At 39.5% G+C, this 24,403-nt stretch overlaps 7 protein-coding genes across 7 annotated transcripts; 6 read left to right on the top strand and 1 right to left on the bottom strand.

The window, feature by feature from the left end:
- The first annotated feature begins 3,004 nt into the window (after positions 1–3,004).
- Positions 3,005–3,863, top strand: Tsp_06656 (junction plakoglobin). The gene is made up of 3 exons (XM_003378686.1): positions 3,005–3,445; positions 3,485–3,597; positions 3,695–3,863. Exons 1-3 carry the CDS (start codon positions 3,005–3,007, stop codon positions 3,861–3,863), a joined length of 723 nt encoding a protein of 240 aa, XP_003378734.1.
- A 2,705-nt stretch (positions 3,864–6,568) lies between these two features.
- Positions 6,569–7,033, bottom strand: Tsp_06655 (conserved hypothetical protein). The gene has a single exon (XM_003378687.1). The coding sequence runs from the start codon at positions 7,031–7,033 to the stop codon at positions 6,569–6,571; it is 465 nt and encodes a 154-aa protein (XP_003378735.1).
- A 110-nt stretch (positions 7,034–7,143) lies between these two features.
- Positions 7,144–11,468, top strand: Tsp_06654 (zinc finger protein). Its single transcript, XM_003378688.1, has 3 exons — positions 7,144–7,251; positions 7,595–7,885; positions 9,651–11,468. The coding sequence occupies exons 1-3, from the start codon at positions 7,144–7,146 to the stop codon at positions 11,466–11,468; spliced, it is 2,217 nt and encodes a 738-aa protein (XP_003378736.1).
- A 451-nt stretch (positions 11,469–11,919) lies between these two features.
- Tsp_06653 (putative piggyBac transposable element-derived protein 2) lies at positions 11,920–15,447 on the top strand. The gene is made up of 4 exons (XM_003378689.1): positions 11,920–12,288; positions 12,956–13,524; positions 14,054–14,886; positions 14,942–15,447. Exons 1-4 carry the CDS (start codon positions 11,920–11,922, stop codon positions 15,445–15,447), a joined length of 2,277 nt encoding a protein of 758 aa, XP_003378737.1.
- A 439-nt stretch (positions 15,448–15,886) lies between these two features.
- Tsp_06652 (piggyBac transposable element-derived protein 3) lies at positions 15,887–16,963 on the top strand. The gene is made up of 2 exons (XM_003378690.1): positions 15,887–16,601; positions 16,740–16,963. The coding sequence occupies exons 1-2, from the start codon at positions 15,887–15,889 to the stop codon at positions 16,961–16,963; spliced, it is 939 nt and encodes a 312-aa protein (XP_003378738.1).
- Positions 16,964–18,235: 1,272 nt separating this feature from the next.
- Positions 18,236–19,214, top strand: Tsp_06651 (glioma pathogeneis-related protein 1). Its single transcript, XM_003378691.1, has 6 exons — positions 18,236–18,244; positions 18,268–18,432; positions 18,495–18,764; positions 18,820–18,932; positions 18,995–19,083; positions 19,198–19,214. Exons 1-6 carry the CDS (start codon positions 18,236–18,238, stop codon positions 19,212–19,214), a joined length of 663 nt encoding a protein of 220 aa, XP_003378739.1.
- Positions 19,215–21,257: 2,043 nt separating this feature from the next.
- On the top strand, positions 21,258–22,555 carry Tsp_06650 (cuticle collagen 6). Its single transcript, XM_003378692.1, has 2 exons — positions 21,258–21,714; positions 21,909–22,555. Exons 1-2 carry the CDS (start codon positions 21,258–21,260, stop codon positions 22,553–22,555), a joined length of 1,104 nt encoding a protein of 367 aa, XP_003378740.1.
- Positions 22,556–24,403: the final 1,848 nt, after the last annotated feature.

Here is a 24,403-nt window from a genome sequence, read left to right on the forward strand (position 1 = left end):
CCATATGCGACAAGAGTAATATTTAATCTTTATAAATAAAAATTAGTGTTGTATTTATTTTTATTTTTTATCATTATTTATATTTTACATAATAATTTTAAGTTAAGAAATGTTTAACGGCGGAAAACTGTTTTATTATATTTAAACTTGAGCATCACATTATGTGTCACTAGAGCAGCGTCCTTGGCAGCAGATGGTCAGTATTGGACGTGACGGCTCGGTTTGTTTTCTGGTTCCATGAAGTGTTTGTTAAATCTTTTTTCAGACAGAGTTCGATACTTTTTTCTCATTTTTGTGTTTGTATTGGAAACTGCCAGGAGTTTTGTTGTTATGTTTTTATTTATATTCTTTAGCGCGGAACTTCGTTGAAAATAGTAATTCACTTTTCTTTCACTTACCCATTTCAGGTTTTTTTTTCGATTAATTTATTGTTTAAATTATGCATTAAATGAATTTCTTTAAATTTTCACGACTGCAAAGAGCAATTCTGTGCAATTTTTTTTATTGCATTTTACATTCCACATCGACATTAATTGATTATTGTTGTTTTGATGTGTTATTTTTGGTGGCGTTTTTTTTATTTTTTAATGTTTGTCGAAAATGCGTGGTTGTGATGACATTGGAATTTTGTTTCTTTTCTTTTGCTACTTGAATAACCAACCGTGCTGTTAGCAGTTGGGGGCGATGTTTTTAGTGCGCTTATCGTTGAGCGTTGGCTAATTAAACGGCAGGTTTGTGCGAGCGAATTAACAGATGCAGTTGAATTTCGGCCGTCGCTTATAGCCTTGAGCTTGTTTTTTGAATACTTTTCTAAGTTTCTTGTGTTTTCATTTTAGTTCTGATCCTGCGAACGAAAATGAGTCACATACCACAGGTTCCGTATGTGGGTGATCAAGTTCAGATGCCAGTGATGGGTCCAAAGGATCAGCAGACCTTAGCTTGGGCCCATCAGAATTACATCATCGACTCTGGTATCCATTCTGCAGGCGTGAATACATACGCGTCGTCGACAGTGTCGGCAGTATCAGCAATGAGCAATTTGATCGAAGAATATGGCGATCCGTACACACCAGGCTATACACGCGAACAAATAGACGGTATGAGGAATGTTTTTGTTAATTGTTTATTATTAATTAAATTTATTCAGGCATAAATGCTGAATACGAAGCGACTCAGTCTCAGCGAATCCGCGCAGCGATGTTTCCCGAAACGATTGAAGATCCGAAAGATTTAAGCACTGCCCAATATGATTTCGGTCCGATGACTAATGTGCAAAGCTTGGCTGAACCGAGTCAAATGTTGAAAACGGCCGTTGTGAACATTATCAACTACCACGACGATGCTGAATTGACGGCAAAAGCGATTCCAGAATTGATCAAACTCCTTAGCGATGTCGATCAGGTTTTTATTGACAATTTAATCTAACTGCAATAACTTATACCGGTCCTTTATACAGTAATTATTTTATTTTTTGCTATTTTTAAAATTATTTCCTAATCAAGCAAAAGGTATTTCAGATTTTAATTGAAGTCAATTTTTTTGAAATTCGGCAAGTAAAGTAATAATAAATGTATAAGGGCAAAGATAAGGAAAGTTCACATTTTTGTCTACTTTTGAACTTATATCAGTAGATAAGAGAATTGTTTAATGAATATTTTAAATGAAATATGTTTGTTTGAATAGTTTTTACAAGTGAAATTTATTTTTCTGAAATGGATTTTTTTGAATGATAATGGTAGTTTTGATGAGGAATTATCGTGTAAAGTTGTGAGACTGAACGGATGGGTGACGATGTGTGAAGTTCGCGTTCAGTTGTTCAATTTGTAGGTTGTTGTTCAACAAGCCGCTATGGTCATTCACCACCTCAGTAAACGTGATGCCGAATTGATGGCACTGGCGAAAAGTACAGATTTGGTCTTGGCGATCATCAATGCGATGAATTTGAATGCTGATCCAGAGTTGACGAAATATGCAGCTGGAATTCTTTATAACATTTCTAGACATTATGCAGGCTTGTTGGCAATTTTTCAGTCTGGTGGCATTCCCGCGTTGGTGCGTTTGTTGGGGTAAAAGAATTGATTATTTTTTTTAATATTTTATTTAAAAAATGATTTTTCTTTTCTAACTTATTATTGCAATTACAGATCACCCGTTGATTCAGTTGTATTTTACGCTATCACTACGTTGCACAATTTGTTGTTGCACCAACAAGGCTCCAAGGATGAAGTTCGTCGATCAGGAGGTGTACCGAAGATGGTCGCGTTGTTGCAAAAGCCAATACCGAAATTTCTTGCGATTGTCACCGACTGTTTGCAAAATTTGGCATACAAGCATGCAGAGACGAAGGTATATATATATATATATATATATATATATTTATTTATTTATTTATTTATTTATTTATCTACTCCCCCCCCTCAATAAGCTGAGTATATTGATTTCTTTAACTGCTGCAGTTGGTGATTCTCGCATCGGACGGTCCGCGACAGCTTGTGCGTATTGTTCAAAGTTATGACTATGAAAAGTTGTTGTGGACAACGTCACGTTTGTTGAAAGTTTTGAGTGTATGTCCGCAAAACAAGCCGGCTATCATTCAAGCAGGTTAGCAGAGTTTGTTCTTCTTTTTTGCAGCTAATATACATTAAGATAAAAAATAAATACAACTTTTCTATATGTTTGTTTATTTTTAATTTTCATAGGTTGCATGCAAGTGTTAGGTCAGAGACTTGTGCATCCGTCTCAGCGTTTGATAAGAAGCTGTTTGGATTGTTTGCGCAATTTGTCTGACGAAGCAACGAAAGAAGAGAATGTCGAAGATTTGTTGAGACATCTGATCCAACTGCTCGGCTCTAGCGATATGCAAGTGGTCGCCTGTTGTGTCGACATCCTTTCCAATTTGACTTGCAACAATCAACGCAACAAGGTAAAGGCGGCCAGTTGTGTGCAGTCGACTTGTGAAGTGTGATCATCAGGGTGGCCATTTTAGGTGACCGTCTGTCGTAACATGGGCATAGAAGCGTTGATCCGTACGTTGCAGCAGTGTGCGACGCTGTTCGAAATTGTGGAATCGGCCCTGTGCACGCTTCGCCATTTGACGTGCCGTCACCCGGATGTCGAGGCGTCGTTGAATTCTGTCCGTCTCAACTGTGGCATTCCGCTGATTTGCAGCTTTCTCAACTTCCACTCTCAGCCGTTGCCTGTGATTAAGGCGACTTTGGGTTTGTTGCGCAATTTGGGCTCCAATCCGGCTAATTTGGCCGCTTTCCGCGAACAAGCGGTCGTGAACAACGTCTGCATGTACTTTGTCCACTCTTTCCAACAAGTCCAACAAGCGCAACAGGCGAAAGCCGATCCGCCTATCATCGACGGCGTCAGCAGCATGGACATTGTGGAATGCAGCACGGCCACTTTGCACATGTTGTCCAAAGACGCGCTGAATCGAAACGTAATGCGACAGATGAATATCATTCCAATTCTTGTTCAGGTAGGTACTAGTTCAAAAATATATACCTGTGATTGCAACTGTTTAATACCTTCCAACTTGGTTAAGTGCACATGGAATGGAATTTGTCAAGAATCTCCATACACTTATCCAAAGTTGGGAATTGTGCAGAATAATTGAAAGGAGCAATAACTTCACATTTACAAATAGGTTTGATGTGAAAAAAATGTCCATTTATTTTATGTAAAATAGTCGGAAATGTTGGTTTGAATTGTATATTGTGGTGCCAGCGTTACTAGCTGCTCTTCAATTCAGTTTAGGTCTGTCTGATTTAAGTTGTTTTCGTGAAAATATGACCGAACTGTCACCAGATCTGCGGCAGCTTCCTGGGAATACAGTGGTTGCTTTGATTTTGGGATAGCTCGCTTTGTCTGTGATACGCGAGCTTATTCTAATATGGCGAACAGCAAACTTTTGCTGAATATCAATAGTTGCTATGGCTTATGATAAACGTAAAGCGGCCATAAACGAGCCTATTGTGCACTTAAGGACTGTATATTGCGAACAGTAAATCCCGTCAGTCTAGGCAAAATGATGCACTTAACCAAGTTGTGCCCTTATCCATTATTTTTTACCCAGTAATTAACTACAGGGAATTTTATTAGGCCAAAATTTTGTGCACTTAACCAAGATCGACTTTCCTTTGATTTTTTTTTCATTACCACAAATATTGCTATGCTGTTCTGTTCTAGTTGCTGTACTTTGAAGTGGAATACGTCCAATTGGTCGCGTCTGGCACGTTGTCGGAATTGTCCAACGAAATGGAAGGTGTGCACATGATTGAACAGTGCGGTGCCATACCTCCACTGACAGAGTTGCTTCATTGCAGAAATGAAAGCATTTGTATGTTTTAATTTTTTTAACTTTTCATTTTACCATTTTGTCATTATTCAACATTATGCTGTGTGTATGTAAGAAAGAAAAAAATGTCAAGCATCTTTTTTAAGCCACTTACGCTGGCATCACGTTGCATCGTATGAATGCTGACAAGCCAGTTGAATGTCGCAAACGTCTCAGTGTTGAATTGACCAGTTCGTTGTTGCTCGACGACGGTAGTGCAGCTTGGGTTCAGGTGAGTTTGTCGTAGTGCTGATTTTGCATTATAACTTGGTTATTATTATTTATATTATCTTGCCTTTTTTTACAGGATACAGGTCCCGAGTCATGTGTATTATCAGACGACTTCAGTGATATGTTTTATCGAGGTGAGTTTCTTGGCATTCTGTTAGGCGTTTGTGGAAAAATGTAATAATTTCGAATTCACTGATTGCTCTGTCCAGGCGCGTATGACAACGCGATGAGTTACGATCAAATGCATGTGAACAGTCCGGCAGCGGTTGGAGTCGGTTGGGATCCGTTGGACACTGGCATGATGGGTCAGCCGTATGGAACAATGCCAGTTGGCATGGGTACTGTATCTCAGCCAGTACCACCACAGCATTATCCTGGGCAACCACCACCAACAATTAACGCATGGTATGATACAGATTTGTGAAAACGCAAAGCCTGACCAACAGAACAAAATAAAGCTAAACTTTATCTAGCACTATGGCGATGATTTCTACAATAACACTCATTCTTATTCCATACTGTATACAGTGCATTCAAAACATTAATTTATTCCATATTACCATCATTCATTCATAAAGTTGACAATTATCACTTTATATATATATATATATATGTAATATATGCATTCTGTGAATAATAAGAAACTTATTGCTGAACAAATAAAAAATAATTGTTCATTGAAGTGTGTTTTTATGTTCAGTTTTAAAATGAGTATTTATACAGCATGTATATTTGCTTTTTTATGTTGCAGTATTTTTGCTGTGATAATACGATGCTAGATGCTTTGCTGTGATAATACAGCTGAACTACAAAACAAGTTGCAATATAACAACACTATCACATTACACACAACGAACAATAATGACAGAGTTTAACATAATGCACGATTATAGAAAGTAAACAATTACCAACATATAGAAAGCACAAGGGTCCTGATGCGCGTCATACACATCATAAATGTTAATGTTTTTATTTGTGTGTGGAACAGAAAACCCGTCCTATTACTGTTCGGCTTGCAGATTTAAATATAGAAGACTTTCGAACAAGCTTAGTCGCATACCCGGGACAATTCCAATTCCCAGTATTCAATAAACGAGAGCGTCTGTGTCCGTATCGCCTAGCACGACACCAACCATAATGTAAAAGAATATAATTTTCTGGCATTCATATGAAGTGTCAATATTATAATAATTTTAGAAGAACACAAGACTGAAATGATACTAGCCTTGTGAACTGGTCATGCTTGCGAACGACTGCAAACAGCCAAAATCAGTGGAAACCTGATAAATCAACTATCGCAAATCAGACATAGAAACAATTGCGAACATTAATACAATTGGATTAACTTTTTACATGCAACACCATAAAACAACAACCATGAAACTTCTATCACTGCTCAACTTCCCACCGCCCCGAAGGGGGGGGGAGATATCACCCACTTTAGGAATCACTTTAGAATCCGAATAAAGCATATTCCTTTATTACTATTAATTGTTACTGTAACGCTACAGTATTCTTGAAAACACGAGAAGCGTACCAGATTTTGTTTGAAAATTGTTCATCTGCTATTCAAATATTGTCTTGGATATTTTTACTTGCAAGTTTTTTTACGTGAAAGTGATTGTCTGCAAAAGATTCTTTTGTTTGCATATGATTAAAATATTGTTGTTCCGAACGGAACGGCACCGACCTCGTCGGTGTGACCTACCCATGGGCTGGTGCCCAAAGGTCGCGGGTAGAGCAAGCACAATGCCCGCGCCCCGCCGGCCGGATCGCTATCTGAGGCTTCTGGCGGCACCGGCTTCGGGTCAGAGAGGCCCCCTGCGGCGACCCAGGTTGACCGTTGCTCGTTAGACAATGGCTACTTACGCTATAACGTCGGCAGCGGGCCGATAAAGTACCTGGAGAAGCAGTCATCAGGATGGGAACGCCAAATGGCTGTCGCAAGATCAAAGGATCCGAATCGTGACAGTTTAATAGGAAGCCGACGGTGATTTAGATCGGCGCCAGAGATAGCGAGCGTCCCCCGCGGTGAGAGAGCTGCTTATTGGCGGTTCGACCGAGCCACCCGCCTGGGCCGCTGACCCTGAGCTCTATAATAGGGCCATGAAGCGCGCCGCGAAGAGCCAGAGCAGTATGTGCGAGTAGTATGCACAGGAAATATAGAGAAAACCTATACGGAAGAATGATCGAGAGAGGGACTCGTACGTATGGTAGTTCAGACGTTCGTATTACCTTTGGGGACGAACGGTTGTAGTGCTCATAGACGTACATGTCGAGCGTGCAGTCGTAGCGAATCGGAACCGGAAGATGCCAACCGAAGAGGATTGCCGTCAAAACGAGTTTAAGACCCTGCTCGCAACCTACGCCAGATAAGGTTACACCGTATCCACCCCATTTTATACAGTCCGTTTCCATTTGCCTGACGAGCGAACGTCTGGCAAATTTGTACTTGAGCATCGTATTGCTTGCTGTAACGTTGGCCGTTACAATTGCGTTTGGTGATAGAATTAATTATTAATTAAACGGTGCAGCAGCGTTGCAGTACAAGCTCTTCCAATTGATGTGAGATGTATTTAAAATTGGAAACGCCACTGGCAGGCTCTCATCTGAACTATCAAGAAGCTTTGTTAATGCACATTGCAGAAGCTCAATTTTCAACAATTGATGCCGCAATGGTGTGCGAAAATCATTGTTCAAAGTTACGAGATTCTTTTGGTGATGTCAGCTTTGGCACGTGGTTATGATGGTTAGATGTTTTCATTTTAATTTGTCCCAGTAATCATGATGCCGATTACACGGTTTTCGCTCGCAAACTGTAAAATTGGAAATGTTGATGAAGTTTGTTTGCGCAAATTGAAAAAATCAGAAATTTTTCTGGAAGTTGGTTCTGTTGATGTTGATCGTATAAATCATTTTTATGATTTCGCATGTGAAGACGTCATTCAAATTTTACCATCCTGTCACTGGTTTCTGTTTCAATGACAGACATTTCATCTGGATGCCGTTTTATGTATGCAGTACAGCGGAAGAACAGACGTGTTTGGACAACAACGTTCTTGGACTGTTGTCAAATGTGGAATAGTTTGCAACGCAACCGAATGTGTTTTCTCCTGGTTGAAGTCGCACTGCACAAAACACTCTCTACACCTCACATTGCATTGTAGCATCTGCAGGAAGCCGTTTCTCTCCATTAACTCAGTCACCTCCCACAATCCGCACTCCATGAAAGCCTCTGGACGTTTCCAAAGACCATCAGAATGCTCCGAATCCTCTACAGTTTGGTATATGGTAGTTCTGCAGTATGACTGGGTAAGCAGCCCCCTACTGACCGCGCCCCCTTCTTTCTGAAGCGCGCCCCGATAAACAATACTGTATATACTGTGAGGTGAGCGAACACCTCAAACTGATGAACCTTGGCTCTGCATCGGGCTCCGATGGAGTCAAGGTGTCCCGCCTCCGTGAAATTGGCCCCACTGTCTCTCTAAGGTCATTAAGACTTTTCTGCTGGAGAGACACATCCCCCAGATCCTACAGGATTGTCGGACCACCGTCATTCCGAAAGTAGACAATCCCCGGTCCGATGCTGAAGACTTCCGGTCTATCACGATTGGCTTGTGTATGTACCGGCTCTTCAGCAAGATTGTAACAAACCCGCTCAGCGAATTAACACCCCTCAACCGCTGTCAAAAGGCCTTCTAGTCAGGCACGGATGGCGCTTTTGACAACGTCAGTAACGTGGCTTCGCTCCTCAAACTGGCTCGCAGAACAGGTAAGGAAATTAATTTTGCATGCATAGACTTAGCCAATGGCTTTGACAGAATTAATCACACCTCAATCACACGTGCTCTCTGCAGAAATGGGGTGGACTTCGGCTCAGTAGAGCATGTCGAATTAGTGGTAGGCAGTCCCTCAGCAATGTAAGCTGCCCGATTGATGTCTACGACAGCGATTAAGCCAGTGCCCTGAAGTAGATGCAGCGCCTTTCACATATAAACATCCCGCCAACTCTAAAAATATACTGAACCCCATCTTTCTCGAGGAGGTTACGCTGCACCTCCAAAAAATGAAGGTGAAAACGTCAGCAGGCCCTGACGGAATACAGGTGTCGCACCTTCGTACGTGCGACCCGGTGTGCCTAACGAAGGCCTCTAACCTTTTTCTACTCACTAGGTGCATCCCCCAACAGCTCAAGGATTGTCGCACCACTCTCATTCCTAAAACCGACAGTCCCCACCCTGATGCTGAAGACTATAGGCCTATAACTGTTGCTTCCTGCTTGTACCGGCTCTTCAGCAAAATTGCAATGAGGCGGCTAGAAAATTCTTTTTCCCTCCATCCACGTCAAAAGGCCTTACCGTCGGGCACTAATGGTGCTTTCGACAACACAGCTAAAATAATGACCATTATTAGAGAAGCGCACCTTTCCACTTTCTCTGCTTCCTCACAGAAGTCCACAAAATATCAGTGGACAGCTGACCACATGAGAGATGTGCAAGAAGTTGAGGAAGAGCCAGCCGCTAGGAAGAGCTAACTATGACTCTCTTCTGGCGTGCGGCGGCCTAATTTCGATCGCTCTCTCGCTGAAAGAAATCGCTGCGTAAGTCAGTATCTTTTCATAGTTTTTCGGTCTCTTAGGGTCTTCTAAATGGGAAAGTAGTCTCGTCCTGCACAGGAAAAGTCTTCTACTGCTGCAGGGTCTGACGGGCAAGCCCGATCAGACAGGGGAAGGCGGAACCACGCCGAAGTTCTCTATCCGGGACCGTTCAAATGCACTATATGCACGTTTACCGAGTGTGTTTACTCACGGTTTAGTAATCACTGCATGAAACACGGCTTGCACTTAGAGTTACACTGTAGTATTTGCACCAAAATGTTCCCCAGCATCTACTCTGTCGCCTGCCACTATTCACGATGCGCCAAAACCCTTAGGAACCCCGAAAATCCTGAAATTCCATCCGGGTCCCATTTAAATGACCTACATTCAAATGACCTAGTGGAGAACAAAGAGATTAGCGAGAACAAAGAAAACAATGGAAAGGTCAAAAGGTCAAGTGTTAATGTAAACAACTTGGAGGGGTCATTATCTAACAATGAAGCCCCAGAGAACAATAGGATGGTAACTAGGTCAACCATCAAAACGGCAACAAAAGTTGTAGACAGTCAGTCGGCGCCTCCTTTGTTAGATAGACCCCCTGTTGAGAGCCCAGAGTTCAAGCTTGTTTGCGCAACAATAGATAATAGGCGCCAGAAGTCAACAGCCGCGTCGGCGCCTTTGAACATTGGCGGCATTTGCCAGCCATTGTCCGAAGCGCCAGACGATAATGCAGCTGTTGTTTCTAACAGTTGCGCAGTTTCAGAGATCAAAGAAATGCCGCCGGCGCGGATAAACATGCGTTTAAGATCTAGGAAAGCATGTGGAAACATCCCAGAGCCGCCGCGCCTTCCCAGAACATCACAGACGGCATCTGAAAGCCATGACGGGTCTCAACCTTGCCCAGGGTCTAGCGCAGCAATCACCAGCTCTCCACGCGCTTCTAATAACCACCCCGCAAGCACTAACACACAAGCCACGCATGTCTGCCCCGTCTGCTCACGCGTCTTTAACTCTTTCCCCGGGTTGCGTCTGCATGAGAAAAGAGCGCACCCCGCCACCTTCGCCGCGTCTTCCCAGAAGTCCGTAAAACATCTATGGACTATCGACCACCTGCGCGAAGTGAAGGAAGTTGAGGAGATGCTGGCCGCTAATAATAGTCGGTCAGTAAAGGCCTTAGCCGAAGCGCTGTCTCGCAAGTGGTCCGAGGACATATCCACGGATATGGCCAAATACCTGCGGAAGAAGCTGCGGGCGGTGGACCTAAATTCAGCACAGCCTACTAACACAGCACCCATTGACGGTGTAAACAATACCAGGGAGGGCCCCGAGAACTCAACTGAGGAGGGTGAGAGCCTAAACAATGGCTCACAGGTCGTAGGCACGGAATTCATGGGACCAGAGCGCTTTCCGGAGTGTGACTCTTTTCAGACGCACTCGGCGAACGCGGATCTGAGCAAACCATGCCCAGAACATCCCGATGGCTTGCTAAGCGAGCAGGGATTGGATCGGGACCAAGGGGGTGTACTCCGTAAGCACCTGGAGGATGGCTTGGCCTCCTGCAATAGTGAGTTGGAAGGACTTTTAAATTTTATTGTTAATAAAGTATTAAATAGCGGGATTGAGGACCGTAACAAGCATGTTGACGCTGCTATCAGCGTACTCATCGAGTTCCTGTGCGACCCTAAAAGTCATCAACCCCCACCTCCCCAGAAGAAGCGTACTAAGGAAGAACCGAAGAACCGAAGACAGAAGATCCGAAGCAAGTACGCGCTAATGCAAACGCTCTTCAAGCGTGACCCAAAACGAGTTGCGGCCCACCTTATTAAGAATCAGCCCCTCTGTAATGTAAGTTGCCCCATCGATGCCGCAGAGTCCGCTCTGCGACAAAGATTGAGTCAACGTCCCGGCGTAGACGCAGCGCCCTTTACTTCCAAATGTCCCCAGAACTCTAAGAATATCCTGGACCCAATTTTCCCGGAGGAGGTTACGCTGCACCTCCAAAAAATGAAGATTCACACGTCAGCGGGCCCTGACGGAATAAAGGTGTCGCATCTTCGCTCGTGCGACCCAGTGTGTCTAGCGAAGGCCTTTAACCTCTTTCTTCTCGCTAGACACATCCCCCAGCAACTCAAGGATTGTCGGACGACCCTCATTCCCAAAACCGACGATCCCCGCCCCGACGCTGAAGATTACCGGCCGATAACAGTCGCTTCCTGTCTCTACCGGCTCTCTCTAAGGAGATCCAATTTCCCCCTTCCTGTTCAATTCGGTCATGGACGAGTTGATAGAGCGCCTTGAACAAAGCGGAGTGGGTTTCAAATTAACCTTTTAACGCTCAACTTTGCTTAGAGCAACGTTTTTTTCTGCGCATAAAATAATTAGTTTTGCGATTCTGCCATTATTAACCCTCCTGTTATCCTCCGGGTCAGGCTGACCCGTTTTGATTTTCAACGTAAAAATTAGCAACTTCTTTGCCTCATACGATCTTCTGGAGAAACTTTCGGGTAAAATGACACAAGCAACTGGAACAATGAGAAATTCGAGGACAAGAAAGATACCGATAATGCTGGTTGACGAGGTGAAAAGGAAGCACTGAGGCTTTTTTGATCACGTATGCAACGGCACCGTCTATGTTTGTAGATGGAACGACAACGTCGTTGTCACTCTGGCTTCTAATCACTTAACACATCACCCGACCGGCTCAGTGCAGCGATACTCACAGTCGCAAAAGAAGCACGTGAAAATCAGAATGCCGGAGATTGTGCGAAGATACAACACATCAATGGGTGGTGTAGATATTTTGGACAAGCTTCTGTCCAGTTACAGGCCTCGTTTGAGATCAAAAAAGTGGTGGTGGAATTTATTCTCAAATGCACTGAACCTTGCTGTTGTCGCAGCTTGGCGATTACACAGGGAATTGCACCAAGAGAGTTCCATTGCCCTGTCACATCTGGATTTCACAAGAGATATCACAACACATCTTCTCCGAGCAAAATCTCAGCTAACCATTCGGACTGGACGAAGAGCATATCCACCAGAAACCTTGAGAATAACGCAAGGACATTATCTTGAGCCGATTTCCCAGGGACGATGTCGTGTTTGTAAGAAAAATTGCCGGGTACATTGTGTCGAGTGCAGAGAAAGATTGCATAGGAAGTGCTTTCCATTGTGTATCATATTACACATTGCTCTACGGTGCTGATAAATTACACAGATACATGCGTATTTCTGGTGAACAGCCACATCTAATGAACAATCACTCAACAACTGCACCAGCAGTCGGCTCTATGGAATGTTCAATACAACAGGTAAAAGCACTGACAGTTGCAAAACAGTGACAACTGAGCTGCAAATGACGCACGCTGAACCAAGTATAAATAAAGGAGCGTAAAGCAGATCTCACTCAATAGACAGAAAACTGTTCTAAGTGCTCTGTTGATCTTCTCCTTGTGAATAAACTACATTTCACATGGACTTTGATACCGTCTTTCGAGAAACGAGATCTGGGCGAAATGTTAGACAGATTATAGTTCTACCAGATCATGATGTATCTGAACCAGATACAGTTTCAGAAGATGAATTAGATCGTACATTTAAACAATCCCACAGTTCAAGTGATGATGAAGTGATTGAAGAAGACGATGCTTCCGCCAATGCGAGAAGAAAATCATACATCTGGCGTCGACGACCGTTCAACCCTAAAACAGAAGCTTTCATTGGTAAATAATCACTGCTATTATCTTGCATTGGTGTTATTCATTGGTGCATACCGTAAAACTTTTCAGAATCAGATGAGGAAATACCTAGAAATACCATGTATGGACACTGTAGCGAATTGCATGAGTCACAATAGATTCGAAACCCTATTGCGATTTCTCCACTTCAGTGACAATGACAAGGTTGTCATGGACCGAAGCCATCCAGATTACGACAGATTCTACAAAATCCGGTCTCTTATAGAAAGCATCTGCAAGACCTGCTTAGAAGAAACACCGGGAGAACTACGAAGTGTTGACGAACACATAATTTTATACAAGGGCCGGTGCAAAATGAAGTATTACAACCCCAGAAAGCCAGATAAATGGGGCTTGAAGGTGATTGCAGTATGCGGGAGAAATAGATTCGTCCATGACTTTTGGCTGTGTGATGGAATGGCGCCAAAAGTAGAAAACCCTGTTGACTTCTTCGCGGCTGTCGTTGTAATGAAAGTTTGTGAAACGTTGCCGAAGCACAAGGGGTACACAGCCGAGGTTGCTCAAAGTCAAGCTACGCATGGAATATGCAAATCTACACTGGCAAGCCGTCAAGTGGAACTCGCGAGAAGAACCAAGGGATGCGAGTGGTTCTCGACATGGTAAAGGGCCTAAAAGGTCATAATGTCACATGTGACAACTTTTTTGCTTCGTATTCACTGGGCGTAGAACTGAGAAAAAAGAATTTGACTTTGGTTGGTACGGTAAAAAAAAACAAGCCAGAGCTACCATGGGAACTGCTACACTTACAAGGCAGAGAATTGAACTCTACAAGATTCGCCTTTTCTGAAGATTTCACCATCGTATCATACGTCCTAAAAAAGAACAAAAATTTTTTGGTTCTAAGTACCATGCACAATGATACCCGGGTTAGCGACGGAAAGGGCAGCATGCCTGACATTATCCTACACTATAATAACACTAAAGGTGGTGTGCATAACTTAGACAAAATGACATCAACGTATTTTTGCCAAAGAATGACTGCTCGATGGCCATTAATCGTATTTTACACCATCATAGACGTATCAGCATACAACGCCTACGTTCTTTGGACAGAAAAACATCCAACATGGAATGCAGGACGGCTGCATAAGCGTCGATTATTCCTTGAGGAACTCGGCAAAGCTCTAGTGCAACCAGAAATGATTGTAACAAGCCGGCTCAGCTTCAACAGATTGCTTCTCTGACACCGTTAGAAGTATGGTCCAAAGTGTTTGCAGATGAAATGATATACCACATCACATTTCAATCAAATTTATATGCCCACCGAGAATGCAAGAACAGGGCATTCACAGTGTCACCGCAAGAGATACGGCAGTTCATTGGAGTGATACTGCTGTCAGGTTACAACTGTCAACCAGAAGCAAAGCACGACTGGTCTACGCAGCCAGACATTGGTGCACAGGGTGCCATCAGTTGTATGAGCCACAATCGTTTTATGAAAATAAAGAAGTATCTCCACCTGGCGGACAATCAGACGCTGGTTAAAGGTGACAAGATGAGCAAAGTAACACCTCTGTACAAATTGCTCAACTCCAGCCTTGTCAAGCATGGTATGTTCCATGAGAAACTCAGCGTTGATGAATCAATAGTACCATACTTTGGTCGCCATGCGACAAAAATGATTTTGAAAGGCAAACCAATTCGGTTTGGTTACAAACTATGGATGCTATGTGGCAACGATGGCTACCCACATCATATGATTATTTATCAAGGTAAGGAAATGCACGCATCGAAAGTGCCATTGAGCATCAGAGTTATCAGTAATAGGGTCGACATTATTCAAGAAAACTCCAATACCACAAGGCATACGTTGTATTTTGACAACTTTTTCAACAGTTATGACCTGCTGGTAAACTTATCCGGATTGAAAATGAGAGCTATTGGAACGATCCGGCCATACCACAGCAATGGTGCTGACGCAGTGATGCTGCCGGACAAAGAACTAATGAAACAAAAGCGAGGTGCTTTTGACTTTTGAAGTGATGGAAACGTTTATATGGCAAAATGGCATGATAGTGCCATCGTCGAGAATCGCCAGCAACTTCCTGACAAACAGGCCGTTGCGCAATACGCAACGACGAGTGAAAGGCCAACGAATTGAAGTACAAATGCCGAACATTGTAAGATCGTATAACACTGGTGTGGGAGGGGTTGATTATCTTGATAGACTAGCTGCTGCGTATCGTCCAACAATAAGAAGCAAAAAATGCTATTGGCCTTTGTTTATCAATGCGGTGAACATTGTTACAGTGGTTGCTTGGCGGATTCACTGCTTCGTAGAAGAAAGACCACTCAGCCACCTGAAGTTCCGTCGACAAGTGGTCCTGAGCTTGCTGCAGTCAGAACGAACAGCGACACCAAGAGTGGTATCAGATTTCATGTCACAATTGCCTGACATCCGTTTCGATGGTGTAAACCATATTCTTGGTACAGGACCACAGGGGCGTTGCAAAAAATGCAACGTTCGACTACACGCGGAGCGAGGAAAGCAATGCTTTGAAAGTTACCATCGTCAGAAATAAAATCAACCATAAATCGAAGTGTTGCTATCTATTTTTACCAACATATCCGTTCTCTGATCAATAAAAGCAGTGTTTCTACGTGTCGAGCATTTTTGTCGAGAACAGCCCAATGTTCACTAAATGGAACATGCCATAATTCCATAAGGAGTAGTGCCAGACATGTCTAGCTCTAATATATTCTTAATTAGAACCTGTGTGTGTCACCAAGATTTACAGCTCTTGCACATGTACCAAAAAAGTTTGGGTACATAAAGGTTAATCCCCGTCAAAAGGCCTTCCGGTCAGGCACGGATGGTACTTCTGACAGCACCATCACCACGATGACTGCCATAACTGAGGCGTGATAAATTGTATACAACGCAGTGAGCAGGAACCGCTGCATGGAATTGTAGAAATACATCCACTTGCGGACAACCTGAAGCTCACCAAATGCGACAAAATGAGTAAGGTAACGCCACTCTATAACATGCTAAATAGATGCTTAGCTCAGTTTGGCGTATTCCGTACTTTACTCAGTGTGGATGAAGAAGCTATGGTGCCATACTTTGGTCGCCATAGTGCGAAGACGTTCATCCATGGAAAGCCTTTTCGCTTTGGTTATAAGTTCTGGATGCTCTGCGGAAATGACAGCTACCCCTACCATATGAGCATATATCAAGGAAAGAATGAACAGGCTCCCAAGGAACCCCTGGGCACTAGGGTGGTAATGAAAATGGTTGATTTTATATCTGCTAATTCAGCAGTTCAGGCTCACCAGTTTTATTTTGATAATTTTTTCACGAGCTATGATCTGCTAGTGAAACTGACTGATAGTGACATGCGGGCGAATGGAACAGTCGGACAAAATCGTGTAGCTGGAGCTACAGCATCGATGTTGTCAGATACTGTCCTTATCAAAAAGACCAGAGGGTCATTTGATTACAGGAGCGATGGCAAGTTCTACGTTGCCAAGTGGCACGACAACTCCTTGCCAACAGTAGCCAGCAGTTGGCAAACTCATAACCCAGTGCACAAAAGCAAACGGCGAATCGAAGGCCAAAGAAGAGACATATGTCAGCCAAACCTAATTCGATCATACAACACTGGCATGGGAGGTGTTGATCTTCTAGATCGGTTTTTATTAGCATGTTGGCCTTCCATTCGAGGAAAAAATGGTATTGGTCACTTTTTATGAACGTTCTAAACGTAGCCGCAGTGGCAGCGTGGCGAATCCACTGCAAAGCCAAGCGAAAGTCTCTTAGGCATCTAGAATTTCGACGGCAAGTAGTACTGTGCCTCCTGCAAGGTGACAGATAAGAGGAAGGAAGACGATCCCGACGGCCTGCAGGACAACTGTGACACCTACCAGACATACGTTACGATGGCATTAACCATACATTGGGCACTGCTACTCAAGGCAGATGCAGAATGTGCCGAAGAAACACGAAGAACATTTGTCAGAAATGCAATATTCGTTTGCATGCTGAAAGGAGTGAACAGTGCTTTGAAATATATATCATCGACGATGATTTATTGATTGTTAGACGAAAGTTCATATTCAAATAAACGTGTGAAAATATCAGAGTTTTAATGGGTGAAAAATACTTGCTAAAAAGGCAACAATTCGCAAAACAAGAATTTCGACTATGTAAACGGCAAATGGCTAATGTTCCTTAATTATAGTTAGAACATTTTATAAGTTTTCCATAACTGATATCACAAAATTGTGTATTAAACAATAAACTATTATCTTTGTAGTAACGAATTGAATAAATAAATAATAAACGAACTGCGTGTTAGTTTTTGTATTTTTCATATCGACACAAATATGTTCTCTATTGTTTATCATTTAATAAAATTCTTAAAATAAATATTTTTTATTTTTAGAACAAAAGATTAAGTTGAAAATTAATTTATTAAAGTGTAAATAAATAATACTGCACAGCTGCATAGCCAAATGAACTTTATTTGCTTATTTACTATTGTTTTATTTGTAGAAGACATTTCAGAAAAATAATTAAAATTTATAATTACTTGAACGGTATAATAAACATATAATTACGAGTACTGTGCAATTGAAAAGTTTGTTTTACCATCTTGTATCACAGCATCACAAGCAAAAAACAAAACATATCCATATATATATATATATATACATATATATATATATATATGGATATAAATTTTTCAGATATTCTAAATATTTAAAAATTGCTACTCATAAGTCAAAATAATTATAAGTTCTATATCACTTTTCTTTCGTCATGCCGAAATATAAAGATAAGCGCAATAAATAATTTGTGCATTTTATCTGAGATTGAAAATTTTTGTGCTTGAAATATGCTGTTAGAAGAATGAATTACTTTTCAAATACAGAAATGTTAATGAAAACTTTCAAACATTAAATATTGGATTGTTGGATAATTAATTGCGTTTCATATATTCTCTCGTAGTTTATTGTCAAAATGTAAGGAGCATTATACCGAATGTTGCAATAACATTGTAGTTACACTGATGTCAATAATCAGTCGTCACTCTTTCACAGTGCTAAACATTTACACCATTAAATAAGCAGTATTATTTATTGTGCCACGTAACATAAACAGTACTATAAATTGGCATGAATTAAATAGCAGTGCTTTAAATTCTGCTATTTGCTCAGAGCAAATGCTTTTGTTTCCTTCCACTATTATTGTGCACTTTTGAACCAAATCTAGCATTCAATTATTATCCATCGCCAAGAAACGCGCCAGAAAGGACAAGATGAGATTGTTGATATTTTCTCTACTCTGTACTTTGATATTCTTTCATGCGAAAGGTTCATTTTCATAATTTTTTAAGTATGATCAAAAAGCAACATTTTGTTTAGGAGGAAGGCTGTTGATTGGAAGGCCGTTGAGCATGAATGCTCGAGAAGCTATTCTAAATTATCACAACAAGTTGCGACAAGATTTAGCAAATGGAAATGTACATGATCAACCAAAGGCGGTGAACATGCAAAAATTGGTTTGTTTACAAAAGTAAACATCATTCGTCGATTATATTCTGTAAATGAATATTTTTTGAAGAAATGGTCAAAAGCACTTGCTGAAAAGGCTCTTGCGTGGGCATCGAAATGCAATTATCAGCATTCAGATCTTAAATCGTACTGTGGAACTGCCGGATTTTATAATGTCGGAGAAAATATTGCTTACGCTTCAATAAGCAATGAAAATATAGAAGATGAAAGTGAGGTAATTAGATTGATGAAAGAAACGGCACAAAGTTGGTGGGATGAATACAAATATTACCGTTATGATACGAGAGGTTGCAGTCGCGTCTGTTCTCACTACACTCAGGTAAAATACTTCTTTTTTACAATTATTTCTTACTTTACTTTTTTACTTGTTCCAGATGGCCAGTGCTACAGTACATAAAGTTGGTTGTGCATTCACTGTGTGCCAGCCCCTCAGTAGAGTAAGATGGAGCGGTCGTGCCTATTTTATGGTCTGCAATTATGGAAATGGGTAATCTACCAAAACTTATATTTTTTTAATATGATTTAATTTTAATTTATGTTCTATATTAGAGATAACTGGAGTAATCGACCTCCATATATTACTGGCTCAGAAATGAAATGTCCACCAACATATGCAACTGTTGAAAATGGCTTGTGTAGTAAGTACTAACATTGATTTTTATAATACTGATAATACTATTTTTGAACAAAAAGTTATTTAAAATAAAAATGTTTCTCGTTTTCAAAAATTTTAAAACATTACACAATTTCAGATGCGCATTTTTCATAAGTTACTCAAATTGCAATGTCTCACAGTTTAACTCATGATAAGGACAGTGTTGAATTTTACATGAATTCTCCTACTCTATTAATTATGTCAAAACTGATTGCACTGTAAACACTATTTTTTAAAATTACTAATCATCATTATAATATTATAATGCTTTATTTGCCTTTTTGTTACAGGTGGGAGAAGAAAGTTGCCGAAGCATTTGTGCATAGACGTCGAAAGTAAAGAAAACTGTCAGTTTTGGAAAAGAAGTGGTAATTGCAAAAAATGTGGAAATATCTTTTATCAATTTATGAGAGAAAATTGCCCTGCAACATGCGGTGTGTGTAAAACAAAGTGAATTGCACAAGATATTTTAGACGAACATACTAAATAGTATTAGTAATATTAAATTCATGTTATGTGATAAATGCTAATTTTATTAATCCTTTATATTTGTTGCTATTATATTACAAAAAATTGAAATTCAGGGGATTATTTCTATTTCCAAAACAACAGATTGCTTCAAACTTTGCATAATTCAATTTGTATAGTAGGCTACAAAAGCAGCATAATTCCGCCTAATTTATTTACATGTTTAGATGTTGTCATAAATAACATTTTCATTTGTATATATTTAAAAACTAGCATTTCTGTAAACAGTAGAATTTATGTTATATAAAATATTTTTTTTAATAGATTACGAATTATCAAATTTGCGTAATTATTGATTATAATCAAAGATGTTGACAAAATTATTAAAAAGCGTAACATTCAAATTGATGATTAAGTTGTAAAACATTATAAAATCAAAATTATTTAAACCATACAAAATTGCAACTGCTAAGTACAGTTAGAAGCAGGCTAATTTGATTGAACATCTTAGTCTGAAATTGAAATATATAACTTTGTATTTTATAGTTCAATTGAGTAATTTCATTTTAAAGATAAAATTATGTATTTATTATTATTTGATTAGGAAAATGATGCAAATCATTGTTGAAAAATAAACCTGCCTATATTTGAAGTTATTTATCACTTTTTGTTTGTATTAAAAAAAACAAATAAATATCTGAAAGCCCAAAACAATGGACTATTTTAATAAAAGGAATCCTTACGACGACGTTTAAACTTTGTGTAGCAATGACTTATAAAAAAATGTAACAAAATAGAATTACCACTGTAAAATAGAATATTATTTTTTTAATACTTTTTATTACTTATTATAAGTAATTATTATTTCAAAAAGTAAAAATCACTTATAGAATATCAATCAATCAAGAGCAGCAATACACATTATTCATGCAGAAAAAAAATATGCAAACGATTTTAATTTTCCAATTTATTTCATTTCACAAATTTTTTAAACAAATTTTATTGATCACCAGTAAACATGAAGAAATATTTATTGTACTGATTTATTTTGATTTTCAATTTAAAATATACATCATAGGTGTTGTTGAAGATTACTTTTTAAAAAATTTAAATTTGCTAACGTTAAAACTACGGCAACGATATACATCTAATCAACCAGAGGACAATTATCTTATTTTTAGCACACAACATGGGGCAATTTTTTTTATCAAAAATAGTTACAGCTTTCTTTGTACAGACGGCATTGTAAAATAAATAAATAACTGCAGAAACGAGCGGAAATTATAATAATTCCTTGCTACTTTGTCAAGATGCATCCATTCTGGAAATTTAGAAAAAAGACCACAATAACGCAGAATCCAGTCTATGCATGCTTTCTGTATTTCCCATAAAATGGAAATAAATTTTTTGAAAAAAATTGAATATAACAATATGCTAAGAGCAGTAGCGCATGCAAAAAGTTGGCAGAAATGTAGGTCTGCCTCTTTGACGCTTTTGCTCGAAGTCATCACTTTTCCAAAGGCTAGGCAAGTTAATCGTTTTCAAAAATCTCCATCGTCCTGATTCTTGCCATTGTGTTCGTTTCAAGAAAAGTGAAAACTAGCCCATTACAATGTGACAAAATTGGGTTATCAAATGATTATAATATAAAAGCATTTTCCAAAGTTCGTTTCAAGGCTTCGAAAGAAAATGCTGAACGAAAAACATCTAGTGATACATCCACCTCATCAGTATAGTCAAGCTGTAAAAGAGGCTGAACAATTTCGACTGATTGCTTTCATTGCAGTTGTTCTTAGCACTGCTACCGTTGCAGCGTGCATTATAAGCGTGCCTTGGATGTACAGTTATCTTCAAACTGTACAATCTGAACTGGAAGATGAAATTAATTTCTGTCAGTCCAGAACAAACGACTTGCAAGGAGAAATTGGCATGATTGTCAATGGAATGAATAGAAGAGAAAAACGTAGAGCTTTGTTTGTCAGACCTACAAGAGGATCGAACTACGCTGCACCCATATATCAAAAAGTTTCTGCATACAGTGTTAATGATTATGCGAAAGAAGCATCACGACAACAAGGCTATTCAACTGCTGCGGATGTTTGTCCACCATCGTGTTACACATCCGGTGCTCAGCAAAATGGCGCAAGTGGAGGAGGAGCTTATGGAGCCGCAATTGAACTTCCCAAACCAGGAGATATTTGTAAGTAGAATGTTGGTAATTTGAGCAAATTCACTTATGTCAATTATTAAATGTTTATTTTTTACCGGTAAACAAACAACCTTTTCGCTAGACATTATGGATATTTGTATTGACATCTATCAATTAATTAATTTCATCAGAAACTTCAAACTTTTGCACCTCTTTTGGTTGCTTTTATTTATTCTTCTACATAGGCTGTACATGCCATCAAGGACCAGCTGGTCCACCAGGACCTCCCGGCCCAAGTGGACAGGACGGTGAAGACGGTCTACCTGGAATGCCAGGCAAACCAGGCAAAAATGCAACGCCTGGATCTCATCAACCAATCCCGGCGCCACCTTGTATAAAATGTTTGGAAGCTGCTCCAGGACCACCTGGAAGACCCGGTCCTCCAGGATTACGGGGTGAACCTGGGAATCCTGGTAAAGATGGAATTAGCAGTTATGTCAGTGAACCTGGTCCTCCTGGTCCTCCTGGCTTACCAGGTCAACCTGGAAGACTCGGCCGTCAAGGTTACCGTGGCGCTCCTGGTAAACTAATTTACAGACCAGGTCCACCGGGAAAACCAGGATTACCAGGACCAATGGGTCCCCCAGGATGCCAAGGAAACAGAGGGCTGAATGGAAAGCCTGGTTCTCCTGGTGACATTGGCATGCCTGGAGAGCCTGGATATCCTGGTCATGCAGGCCAGGCAGGCCAGAGAGGTCCAATGGGAGACATGGGCACCACTGGTGTTACTGGATCTTGTTCACACTGTCCGCCCCCAAGAACCGCTCCTGGGTATTAATCTATTTATTTCTGAATGCATCGTAGCTCATTTCGTACTACTACTCGTTTATATCAAAAATATACTTCGCTCACTTAATAAATGTAGAATTATTACAATGAATTGCGTAAAATGTCAAACTGAAATAGAACAACAAATAATATGTCTTGACTTGTTTTATTATTAAATTGACTTGTTTCTTTACAGTAATATTTTATTAAAGCAATAATAATATTCTGTGCAACAAGCAATAAAAGCCGTGGAGCAATTGGGTATTTAAAAGCAAACCATTGGAACTAGAAAATGAAAATTACAAAATGTGTAATGTTTAATCTGAAAACTTATAATTGCATTAAATAAAATTTAAAAGTAACTTTTCAGTGATAAAAAAAATTAAACAAAACAAACAATTCATTTAAATTGCAGTGAATAAAAGTGAAAAAGTGTGAACATATTTCGAAGCGAATTTGTTTGCAAAATGTTGACAAGCGGCAGCATTGAAAATTTTTTTTAACAATAATAAATTTTCTTAATTTAATGCTTATTATGGACAGGGAAATAATGTCAACAAGTCGTTGTCCACTGGAATTCACAGAATGAGCCAGTCCAAACTGGAGATGGAATGCAACAGTTGCATGTCCTAACGTTTAGAACAAGCTTTAAAATATGAGAAATGCGTCATGCATGCAAAATAAAGCAATATAAACATATATTCAAGAAATTTTTTGAATAATATGCGCAAACCAAGAAGCGTATATAAGCAAATAAATAAAAATATTTATATATCTATATTACTTTTGTAAACATATGAAAAAATAATTTTTATATGCCACAGTAAGCAGCTCCTTGTTATACAAAAAAAACTGAAGTGAAAATAATGGATGTACGGAATTAGTGAAATAAAATAATATTAAATAATTTATTTAATAAAATGACAAACATGAAGTCAAATCAATTAATATTTCCGACCTAACTAAAAGAATAAATAGACTTGAAAGAAAACAAAAGAGAAGAATGGATAGATGAAATAAATCAGTAAAAAAAGTAGAAATGATGATTTTAATTTAGAAAAGAGACAAGAATAATAATTTCTTGTTATACAAATAGAATCGATGATCGACTCATACAGATTCAGTCGGATGATTAGTAATGAAGTGAATTATTTAAAATATGTATTTATGAAATTGGCCTGTTTAACTACTTTAAACAAAACAATTAATCATAATTCAGATATTATAATATTGGCAATATTAAATTTTGCCAGATGAGGAAAAAAGAAGAAAAACACAAAAGCATAAGCGTGAAGTAGAAAGAAAATACTCACTTGCATGCAAACATCAATAAATTGCTGTTCGCCAATCGCACCTTCGCCACGTTCGTCCAATTTCTGGAGAAAAGAATTTTAATTTTAATTTTGAAAAAATTTTAATATTACAGCTAGAATCTGTTTGATGTGCCAGTTGATTGCAGTTTGGTTGCGCTCAAAAGTCACATCCACACCATTGAGTTCATAAATGGACGTTACGATAACTAGCAAATCCGAATCGCTAATAACTTGATCTTTATTGATATCATACAAATGAAACAGCCATCGAATTTTATCTTCAGTTGTTCCATAGTAAAGCTTCGACAACGGAACCATAACACGCTTAATATATTTAACAACTGTTAAACAACTGAATATTGACCATATGCAATAATAATTGCAATTACCAACAATTCTAAGTAATCTGAATTTTCTCCGCCAAGTGAATTGAATATATTGTCAGCATAGGTAAAACTAACTATAATAAAAATAATTCCCATCAATATTAAATACAATATATCAAGTTATTATGTATTTTAATAATTCCATTTTGGATAATAATT

This window comes from Trichinella spiralis (genome assembly GCF_000181795.1).
Source record: "Trichinella spiralis strain ISS 195 chromosome Unknown Scfld4, whole genome shotgun sequence".
In the NCBI taxonomy this organism is placed as follows: domain Eukaryota; kingdom Metazoa; phylum Nematoda; class Enoplea; order Trichinellida; family Trichinellidae; genus Trichinella; species Trichinella spiralis.

Coding starts and splice junctions, on each gene's coding strand:
- Tsp_06652 (XM_003378690.1), top strand. CDS start 15,887: ATGAGTAAGGTAACGCCACTCTATAACATGCTAAATAGATGCTTAGCT. Junction 16,602..16,739: donor TTCCATTCGAGGAAAAAATG/GTATTGGTCACT, acceptor GCAAGGTGACAG/ATAAGAGGAAGGAAGACGAT.
- Tsp_06655 (XM_003378687.1), bottom strand. CDS start 7,033: ATGCTCAAGTACAAATTTGCCAGACGTTCGCTCGTCAGGCAAATGGAA.
- Tsp_06653 (XM_003378689.1), top strand. CDS start 11,920: ATGCCGGAGATTGTGCGAAGATACAACACATCAATGGGTGGTGTAGAT. Junction 12,289..12,955: donor TTTGTAAGAAAAATTGCCGG/GTACATTGTGTC, acceptor AAAACTTTTCAG/AATCAGATGAGGAAATACCT. Junction 14,887..14,941: donor ACTAATGAAACAAAAGCGAG/GTGCTTTTGACT, acceptor ATGGCATGATAG/TGCCATCGTCGAGAATCGCC.
- Tsp_06656 (XM_003378686.1), top strand. CDS start 3,005: ATGGGCATAGAAGCGTTGATCCGTACGTTGCAGCAGTGTGCGACGCTG. Junction 3,446..3,484: donor AAGACGCGCTGAATCGAAAC/GTAATGCGACAG, acceptor ATTCTTGTTCAG/GTAGGTACTAGTTCAAAAAT. Junction 3,598..3,694: donor TCTCCATACACTTATCCAAA/GTTGGGAATTGT, acceptor TATGTAAAATAG/TCGGAAATGTTGGTTTGAAT.
- Tsp_06650 (XM_003378692.1), top strand. CDS start 21,258: ATGCTGAACGAAAAACATCTAGTGATACATCCACCTCATCAGTATAGT. Junction 21,715..21,908: donor TGCTCAGCAAAATGGCGCAA/GTGGAGGAGGAG, acceptor TAATTTCATCAG/AAACTTCAAACTTTTGCACC.
- Tsp_06651 (XM_003378691.1), top strand. Junction 18,433..18,494: donor CGGTGAACATGCAAAAATTG/GTTTGTTTACAA, acceptor TATTTTTTGAAG/AAATGGTCAAAAGCACTTGC. Junction 18,933..18,994: donor GTCTGCAATTATGGAAATGG/GTAATCTACCAA, acceptor GTTCTATATTAG/AGATAACTGGAGTAATCGAC.
- Tsp_06654 (XM_003378688.1), top strand. CDS start 7,144: ATGTATTTAAAATTGGAAACGCCACTGGCAGGCTCTCATCTGAACTAT. Junction 7,252..7,594: donor CAACAATTGATGCCGCAATG/GTGTGCGAAAAT, acceptor TTATGTATGCAG/TACAGCGGAAGAACAGACGT. Junction 7,886..9,650: donor TAGTTCTGCAGTATGACTGG/GTAAGCAGCCCC, acceptor AACAACTTGGAG/GGGTCATTATCTAACAATGA.